The following is a 10,402-nucleotide window of genomic DNA, read 5'->3' as shown; positions in this document are numbered from 1 at the left end:
ATGCTGTAGCCCTACAGTACTTACGAAGTTCAATTCATTGTACGGACAGGGTTTCTGTGTTACTGACAAATTACTGATACATTATTCATAGACATCATAGGTGACCCTGGCTATACTCTAAAACTTTTGCTTATATCAACGACCCTTTATGGCTTGCTGTGAATATCAATGACTCCCAAGAGGACGACGCGGGTCTGCGCACTTGTCTGCCACTGAGGAAAGCAACGACAGCAGCTACGCTGTATATCACGTGACCTTGTCTGCTGCTGACTGAGTAGAGCGTGTTAGCGGTTAGCAGGTAATACAAAAAACAAATCTCGTTCAGGCACTCAATGTTTATCTTTATACTTGAGCTAATTTAAACCCTTGTATAGTCTTGTCCCTCTTGAAGTGTAATATCACCGATTCATTCGTCTCTTTAAAACAGCTTTTCACTCTTTATTTCGTTATTTTCTATTGGCTTGTTCCCTGGCAAGTAATGTCGGAGCTTTTATCATACGCTGTGGCCATTTTCGTCAGAATTGAATTGATAAAGCTTTGTGGTTAGCTAGCAAACTAGCATGATTTGATACTTGAAGAACGGTTGTTTATTATTGTCACTTGGGGAGAACCCCCGGTGGTCAACATTCAATAATGTATGAACAGGAATGTCCGTTCGTCGTGTTTTGGTATATTTTTTTGCAATAAATAGCCTAAATTGCATTGCCAGCTAGCTACCTAGCTACTTAGCTAACTAGGACAAAGGGGTCCCACTGTCTGTCACTGTTGTGTATTATTTGGCAGCTAGACTAGAATACACATTCGTGTATTTGAAACGCTCGCGCTTGCATTTGAGTTAACGTATCGAACGTGTGAAGACAAACGGAATTTGTTAAATGTCATTTATATAGGTATGCATTATTTTTTAATTCTAACTTAATTATGGCAAGCTATCAATAACAAGTATTGTTTGCGTTTGATGGCCGTGATTATATTGGCTAACAGTTCTATATTTTTACCGTTCGAGTGTGTTTGTCATATATTGTCTAGCTAGATTAATGATTTATGAGTAGCCAGCTACTATTAGAGGTGATGAGGCCAAATTCGATAGCTACGGTAACTTGTTTTGTTGTTGCACAACAGCAGTGAAATCTCTTGGCGAGTGTTATGATCCAATATCTCATTAGCTTTCATGATAATGAACTCGCTTTGTAAATACAAATATAGGCCCTGTCAGACTAGTTGCTATGTACCCGAGTCCACTGCTTTCGCAAAGGCAAACTGATGTTGCTCCTCTAAATAATCATATTTTAGAGCCCGTATTTTTGGATGCATTACTGTAAGTTGCCAATGGTAGCCCCTGACCTGCAGCTGCATTGTCCGATATGAACCAAGGAGTGTAATGTGTGAAGTTCTCACTATTCAATCTCCGTATTCAATTTATACAGTCTAGTTTATAAAGTATGTCTATGGATACTGTTCACGGTAGATTTATGCCAATACAGTCAGATCACTGTGTGTGTTTAGACTTGGTGTTGCGCAATCCCATCCGACTTTGTTGATGTGTGGATGTCTGATACAGGTTACTCGTGTCCACAGACCAGGGAATGCATTTCAGCTCAAAAGAAACTGCAATAAAATAAAATCAGGACTATCCTAACAACCTAGGCCTAAATTTAAATAAGTGTTTGTCTTTTATCTGTAATTTATTTTTATTTTTATTTAACCTTTATTTAACTGTCTACAGTGAGTAGGGAAAATACTGATTGCATTATTGGTGTGACTTTCTATCCACATTTGACCTTTGTTCCTCCCCACCCCAATCCCTCTTTCTCTCTGTTTTGTCTTCCAGATTTTTCTATTTTGTACATACATTGTTTTGTATATACTGTATATGATGACCTCGTTGGGTGGTGACAAAGCCCGGGGCACTCGGGATAAAGTGCTGCCTGCTGCCACCCACACAACTCAACCACAGAAACAGCTCCAGGTGAGGGACACAGACACACACACAGTACAATTCACTTGATCATACTTAGCAGGTCTTCCGGTGTTAATGATTTTCTTCAAAACATTACTTCTCCTCCCTTCTCTTTTCCTCCTCCCCCACCTTCTTCTTTTCCTCCACCACCTTCCTCTTTTCCTCCTCATTCATCCTTCCTCGCTCTACCTCTTCTCACCTGCAGGCGACCGCAGAGCAGATCCGGCTCGCCCAGATGATCTATGACAAGAATGATTCTGATTTTGAGGACAAAGTGAACCAGGTGAATGGGTGGGCATTGCCGAGGCCATTGTGTCAGTGCTGAATGCTGGCGTGTGTCTGTTGGGGTGTTTGTTGCCCATTAAGAGGCCTACCTTAATTCCACTTGAATCAGCAGGAATGAACACACTTGTGCTGTGCTCACCTGTTAACTTTGGAAACCATTCTAAGCCTGTGAGTGTATGTTTGTGACTGCATGTACTAGAAAAAGAGGGTCCGCACTAATATAATAAATATATATATATATATTATGCAATTTTAGAATAAAATGCCCCCCCCACACACCTCAATTCTAAGAGTGCAGACCTTTTCTAATACTGTCTATGCAACTAGAAGTGACAAATATTTCCTTCTGTGATAGACACACACACAAGCTGTACATACTATCAACATACATCAGTATACATAGGGTCCTTGTATATTCTGTCATGTTTTGTTGTGGATTCAAATGAAGCACTCGTGTATATTTGTGTGTGCCCGTGTGTGTACGTCCATAGCTGATGGAGGTGACCGGAAAGAACCAGGACGAGTGCATGGTAGCGCTCCACGACTGCAACGAGGATGTCAACAGAGCCATCAACTTCCTCCTTGAGAGCACCTCTGACACGGTAGGGCACAGGGGACTAACGCTAATGCTACCTTTTCAATTTCCTTCAACCACTTTCCTTCCCTCTCTGGGTGATGGGCAGCTAGTCGTAGCTAGCTTAGTTTTGCACAGTCGTCTCAAAGGCTCATTTTTGTCTTCTGGCACAAAACAATGTGCTACGTTTTCATATGTTTTGTGCTCTAATGAATATGACCCTGAAGTATATGTCTCCCCCAAAACATAACAGCTCAAATCAAATTTTATTGGTCACATACACATCGTTTGCAGATGTTATTGCGAGTGTAGCGAAATGCTTATTCTTCTAGATCTGACAGTGCAGCTGTATCTAACAGGTAATATCTCACAATTCCACAACAAAACCTAATACACAATCTAGTAAAGGAATGGGATAAGAATATATAAGTATGAAATAAATGTATGAGCAGTGACAGAGCGGCTAAGATGCAAAAGATAGTAAAGAATACAGTATACACATATGAGATGAGTAATGCGAGATATGTAAACATTCTTAAAGTGACATTATTAAAGTGACTAGACATTTATTAAAGTGGCCAGTGATATCAAGTCTGTAGGTAGGCTGCCGCCTCTCTGCTAGTGGTGGCTGTTTAACAATCTGGAGGGCAGGTAGTTTGCCCCCGGTGATGCGTTGTGCGGACTGCACCACCCCCTGGAGAGCCCTGCGGTTGAGGACGGTGCAGTTGCCGTAGCAGGCGGTGATACAGCCCGACAGGATGCTCTCAATTGTGCACCTGTAAAAGTTAGTGATCGGTGACAAGCCAAATGTTTTCAGCCTCCTGAGGTCTGTGTGCGTGGACCATTTCAGTTTGTTGGTGATATGTACACAGAGGAACTTAAACTTTCCACCTTCTCCACTGCTGTCCGGTCGATGTGTATAGGGGGGTGCTCCCTTTGCTGTTTCCTGAAGTCCACGATCATCTCTTTTGATTTGCTGACATTGAGTGAGAGGTTATTTTCCTGACACCCCACTCCGAGGGCCCTCACCTCCTCCCTGTAGGCTGTCTCATCGTTGTTGATAATCAAGCCTACCACTGTAGTGTCATCTGCAAACTTGATGATTGAGTTGGGGGGGTGCATGGCCACTCAGTCGTGGGTGAACAGGGATTACAGGAGGGGGCTGAGAACGCACCCTTGTGTGGCCGCAGTGTTGAGGATCAGCAAAGTGGAGATGTTGTTTCCTACCTTCACCACCTGGGGGTGGCCCATCAGGAAGTCCAGGACCCAGTTGCACAGGGTGAGGTTCGAGACCCAGGGTCTCAAGCTTAATGATGAGTTTGGAGGGTACTATGGTGTTGAATGCTGAGCTGTAGTCAATGAACAGCATTCTTACATAGGTATTCGTCTTGTCCAGATGGGATAGGGCGGCAGTGTGCAGTATGATGGCGATTGCATCGTCTGTGGACCTATTGGGGCGGTAAGCAAATTGGAGTGGGTTTAGGGTGACCGGTAGGGTGGAGGTGATATGATCCTTGACTAGTCTCTCAAAGTCTCTCATCATACTGCACTTCATGAAGACAGAAGTGAGTGCTACGGGGTGATGGCCATTTAGTTCAGTTACCTTACTTTCTTGGGAACAGGAACAATGGTGGCCATCTTGAAGCATGTGGGGACAGCAGACTGGGATAGGGATTGCGTGTGTCTGTAAACACACCAGCCAGCTGGGCTGAGGATGCGGCTAGGGATGCCGTCTGGGCCGGCAGCCTTGCGAGGGTTGACATATTTAAATGTTTTACTCACTTCGGCCACGGAGAAGGAGAGCCCACATTCTTTGGTAGCGGGCTGTGTCAGGGGCACTGTATTGTCCTCAAAGTGCGCAAAGAAGTTGTTTAATTTGGCTGGAAGCAAGACGTCGATGTCCGCGACAGGGCTGGTTTTCTTTTTGTCATCCGTTATTGTCTGTAGACCCTGCCACATACGTCTCGTGTTTGAGCCGTTGAATTGCGACTCCACTTTGTCTCTATACTGATGCTTTGCTTGTTTGATTGCCTTATGGAGGGAATAACTACACTGATTGTATTCGGTCATCTTGCCATGATTAAATGCGGTTGTACATGCTTTCAGTTTTGCGCGAATGCTGCCATCAATCCACGGTTTCTGGTTTGGGAAGGTTTTAATAGTCATAGTGGGTACAATATCTCCTATACACTTCCTTATAAACTCGCTCACTGAGTCAGCGTATACGTCAATGTTATTGTCTGAGGCTACCCGGAACATATCCCAGTCCACGTGATCGAAGCAATCTAGAAGCGTGGAATCCGATTGGTCAGACAGCGTTGGATAGACCTAAGCACAGGCGCTTCCTGTTTTAGTTTCTGCCTATAGGAGGGGAGCAACAAGATGGAGTCATGGTCGGATTTGCCAAAATGAGGGCGGGGGAGGGCCTTGTATGCATTGCAGAAGGTAGAGTAGCAATGGTCGAGCGTGTTACTCGCTCGTGTACTGCAATCGATATGCTGATAGAATTTAGGTAGCCTTTTTAACAAAGCTGATTTGAGAACATCCCCAGCTACAATATATGCAGCCTCAGGATATATGGTTTCCAGTTTGCATAAAGTCCAGTGAAGTTCCTCGATGGCCGTCTTTTGTATCCGCTTGCGGGGGGAAATACACGGCTGTGGCGATAACGGAGGAGAGTTCTCTTGGGAGATAATACGGCCGGCATTTGATTGATTCTAGGTCAGGTGAACAAAAGGACTGGAGTTCTTGCATGTTGTTACAATTACACCATGAGTTGTTAATCATGAAACATACTCCCCCACCCTTCTTCTTACCGGAGAGCTGTTTATTCCTGTCGGTGCGATGCACTGAAAATCCCGTTGCACTGAAAATCCCATTGTTCCTGTACGGGCTCCGACAGCATGTCCCAAGCTAGCCATGTTTCCGTGAAACAGAGTATGTTACAATCTTGGATATCTCCTTTGGAAAGCAACTCTTGCCCTGATTTCATCGACTTTGTTAACTAGGGACTGGACATTAGTGAGTAGTATACTCGGAAGCGGTGGGTGGTGTGCGCGCATCCGAGGCCTCACTAGAAGACCACTCCGGTACCCTCTCCTCTGGCTGCGTTGTTTTGTGTCGGCCTTTGGACTCAGTGTGTTACTCATTGAGCTATGAAAGTGAGATGCAAGCAGATTTTCTCCCTGTGTGATCACTAAATAATGGTATGTTACTCACATCTGATCAGAGGCCTTCTGCGCTCTTTTAAGGTCCTTACTACTGAAAGTGTCTGTTCCAGGTCCGTATAAGTCAAAATAACAATACTGGAAGAAATAGAGACCTGCACACTGTCAAAAAAAGGAACAGATCCAAAACTGAGGCCTGAAGGCAAAATAAAGATATTTATTGAAACAACATGGTGCCCAAAGAATATAGCACAGTGCAAAGAAGTGCAGAAATAACATGTGAAAACAAAACCCATGTTACTCATATCGAAATTAATGACACAATGCATCTCTACGTGTCCTACAAATAGAATATGGGAGTTCAGAGCGTGATGTCAGATATGTCATATCAGAATGAGTTCTACATCCAATATCCAAAAAGTGTGAAGTTAAATGTAATGTGTTGTATTGAGGTGTGAATATCAGGGACAGGTTTTTGTGCAGCATGTGCAGAAAATAGTGTTTTTGAGAGACAACTGCAAAGTTCAAGGAGTTGGTCTGATGGTGCCCTCTATCATCGGCCTCCCCCCATGCTTGCAGGAACAATAGAGTAGCTACATTTTCTGTAGGCAATGAATCGCTCCATGCCTTGCCACAGCCCTTCCAATCAAGCCCAATCTACTACTGCTGCTCCCGCAACCCTGTGGTCGTGAATCCTTCATGATGTCTGTCTTTGTCAGTGACGTTGTGAGACTGCAGTAGGAGGGGTATACAGGGTCACAACTAGAGGTCGACCGATTATGATTTTTCAATACCGATACCGATTATTGGAGGGCCAAAAAAGTCGATACCGATTAATCGGACAATTTTTAATGACAATTATAACAATACTGAATGAACACTTATTTTAACTTAATATAATACATCGATAAAATCAATTTAGCCTCAAATAAATAATGAAACATGTTCAATTTGGTTTAAATAATGCAAAAACAAAGTGTTGAAGAAAGTAAAAGTGCAATATGTGCCATGTAAGAAAGCTAACGTTTAAGTTCCTTGCTCAGAACATGAGAACATATGAAAGCTGGTGGTTCCTTTTAACATGAGTCTTCAATATTCCCAGTTAAGAAGTTTTAGGTTGTAGTTATTATAGGACTATTTCTCTCTATACCATTTGTATTTCATTAACCTTTGACTATTGGATGTTCTTATAGGCACTTTAGTATTGCTACCTGGGCTCGAACCAGGAACACAACGACAACAGCCACCCTCGACGCAGCGTTACCCATCGCTCCACAAAAGCCGCGGCCCTTCCAGAGCAAGGGGAACAACCACTCCAAGTCTCAGAGCGAGTGACGTTTGAAACGCTATTAGCGCACACCCCGCTAACTAGCTAGCCATTTCACATCGGTTACACCAGCCTCATCTCAGGAGTTGATAGGCTTGAAGTCATAAACAGCAGAGCTGCTGGCAAAACGCACGAAAGCGCTGTTTGAATGAATGCTTACGAGCCTGCTGGTGCCTACCATCGCTCAGTCAGACTGCTCTATCAAATCATAGACTTAATTATAACATAATAACACACAGAAATACGCGCCTTAGGTCATTAATATGGGCGAATCCGGAAACTATCATCTCGAAAACAAGACGTTTATTCTTTCAGTGAAATACGGAACCGTTACGTATTTTATCTAACGGGTGGCATCCCTAAGTCTAAATATTCCTGTTACATTGCACAACTTTCAATGTTATGTCATAATTACGTAAAATTCTGGCAAATTAGGCGGCCCAAACTGTTGCATATACACTGACTCTGCGAGCAATGAACGCCAGAGAAGTGACACAATTTCACCTTGTTAATATTGCCTGATAACCTGGATTTCTTTTAGCTAAATATGCAGGTTTAAAAAAATATATACTTCTGTGTATTGATTTTAAGAAAGGCATTGATGTTTATGGTTAGGTACACATTGGAGCAACGATACGCACCGCATCGATTATATTCAACGCAGGACACGCTAGATAAACTAGTAATATCATCAACCATGTGTAGTTAACTAGTGATTATGATTGATTAATTGATTGTTTTTTTATAAGATAAGTTTAATGCTAGCTAGCAACTTACCTTGGCTTACTGCATTCGCGTAACAGGCAGGCTCCTCGTGGAGTGCAATGTAATCAGGTGGTTAGAGCGTAGACTAGTTAACTGTAAGGTTGCAAGATTGAACCCCCCGAGCTGACAAGGTAAAAATCTGTCGTTCTGCCCCTGAACGAGGCAGTTAACCCACCGTTCCTAGGCCGTCATTGAAAATAAGAATGTGTTCTTAACTGACTTGCCTAGTTAAAGATTAAATAAAGGTGAAAAAAAAAAACGATTGTTATGAAAACTTGAAATCGGCCCTAATTAATCGGCCATTCCGATTAATCGGTCGACCTGTAGTCACAACCACATGTAGTGGTATGTCGATTACATAAATACATTATCTCACATGGACTATTTTGAAGTTCATGGGAAAGGAAGAAGTTCAAGCAGTTGTAGGATCTGACTTGTAACCTTTTAATCTGTCGTTCTCTTCCCCTTCTTTCCCTTCCTCTACTCTTATCACCCCCTCTAATTCCATCCCTCCACCTCTTGCTCCCATTTCCCTATACACCCCCCCTTTCAAAGCAAGTGAGGATGTGTCAATAAGGAGAGATCAAACTTTTTAAAACTTCTCTCTCTCTCTCTCAGACCTCATGGGAGACAGTGGGGAAAAAGAAACCCCTAGCGAAGGACGGTCCTGCGGAGGGCAAGGAGAACCGGGAGAAGAGAGGAGGAGAGAGGGAGGTCAGCAGGGGCCGCGGGGGAAGCAACCGGAGAGGCAGAGGGGTCAGCAATCGCAGCCGCCAGGGGGAGAGAGGTAGGGGGCCACGGAGTCTCTCAAATTCTATCCATTTGTTAATAAACAAGGCATTATAACACTGCCTAATTGATCACCTAAGAGCCAGGGTGAATGATAAGTCAAAGTCTGCAGCTCTCTAGGATTTCAGTTGTTTATTACCTTTCAAACCAATATGTTTTCCCGCCAACTTTAGCATCCCACCAACCTTTTCCGCCTTTTCTTTATATCTGAATGGTGTTGCCGGTATCAAGGCCTAAACTTTTATTTCCGCGAACCGACCTAGTCATGATTGCGGTAAAGGCCTGCCTTCGGCTTAGTATGAAATGTAGCCGTAATGTTGAGACGCGATTGGCATGCACTATGCTCTTAAGCTCTTGATGGTTGCTACTATCCTCTAAACTTTGCGAGGCATGTCACTTCACCTATTTCTTTGCATAGCCCACCACATGCACTGTTTTCTTAGCCACAACGGGATGGCTCCATAGAGAATAACTGGGAATAAATATGACAGAATTACGAAAAATATGGGGATAAAGTAGGCTAATGTCATTGAAGGCATCATCAAATTGTTGCTTCCTGAAACTCAGTCTTCCAATTATTATAATACATTTGAAGCAATAGTCTGACGTGTGGTCAACTATTTGAGCACTGTTTCCTGCCGCTTTGAGACAAGCGTGGGGTCTTGATAAATCAATACATTTCAGATTTTTCTTTTCACCGATTCGCTGTTTGGCTATTGGTTAGGCTACAATTAGGCTGTGGAAATGTTAGCTAAGTTGAGGTGCGTTCTGCTCATGATCATCTTGTCTAGTTGGCTCATTCATTAGCACTGATCAGAACATTTTGCCAGCATGCTATCCAACAAGTTGATAATTTTGCTCTTGACTTGCAGTCAGGTCTACTCCCAACCAAAAGCCTGTGTCTTAATCAACCAATGGGATTTTGTTTAACTGACTCTCCATCTGTATATTTGGTTAATTCTCTGGCTGGGAAAATAAGTGGAGGTGGTTTAACTCATCTATTCGTTTGCTCATCTATCACTGATCAGAAACATTTAGCATTCAATAATGTAGCCTAAATAAAGTTTAGACCTATTATTTTTGCTCGATTGCATGTAGATGACTCCAAAAGCCAGCGGAGGTTGTGAAATGACTCGCATGCTTTTGAAAGTATAGATTGATGATGAAGATACTCTCAATGTAAGACCCTATGCCTGCTGCCGACAAAGTGGAGTGAGGGTAGGAAAGAGATAAAACGTGGATCAAAAAAGCGGAAGTGTGGGAAAATATTATTTGTATTTTATTCTGTTACATTATATTCTTATGTGTTGACTGTGATCAGGGTAGCCTAAGTGAGTCCTCTGTTAAAATAACTGTTGATTTCATGAGTATGGCGTAGGCTGTAGGGTGCACAGACCAGTAACTTAATTAAACTCAAAACATGCCTTTCTATTCTTTTGAAAATACATTTTATTAGTCTTATAATGTTTCTTAGGACCTGCCTAGAACACATTAATAATGGGTTTCTTTGTGATGGCGTATATTTAATGGATGTA

At 42.8% G+C, this 10,402-nt stretch overlaps 1 protein-coding gene across 3 annotated transcripts in view; it reads left to right on the top strand.

The window, feature by feature from the left end:
• The first annotated feature begins 177 nt into the window (after positions 1-177).
• Positions 178-10,402, top strand: part of LOC139536168 (ubiquitin-associated protein 2-like) — a 31,716-nt gene continuing 21,491 nt past the window's right edge. For 2 of the 3 annotated variants that reach the window (XM_071336421.1, XM_071336419.1), the window contains exons 1-5: positions 178-298; positions 1,832-1,969; positions 2,166-2,243; positions 2,737-2,847; positions 8,697-8,865. In XM_071336421.1, the coding sequence (XP_071192522.1) occupies positions 1,874-1,969; positions 2,166-2,243; positions 2,737-2,847; positions 8,697-8,865 (454 nt within the window). In that variant the 5' untranslated portion in view covers positions 178-298; positions 1,832-1,873. Of the gene's footprint in view, positions 299-362; positions 891-1,831; positions 1,970-2,165; positions 2,244-2,736; positions 2,848-8,696; positions 8,866-10,402 lie in introns of those variants that run through there. The other variant, XM_071336420.1, reaches the window with a different exon arrangement.

This window comes from Salvelinus alpinus, chromosome 12 (assembly GCF_045679555.1).
Source record: "Salvelinus alpinus chromosome 12, SLU_Salpinus.1, whole genome shotgun sequence".
Taxonomy (NCBI): Eukaryota; Metazoa; Chordata; class Actinopteri; order Salmoniformes; family Salmonidae; genus Salvelinus; species Salvelinus alpinus.
The sequence above is the reverse complement of the archived record's forward strand: the minus strand, read 5'-3'. Positions and strand labels throughout refer to the sequence as shown.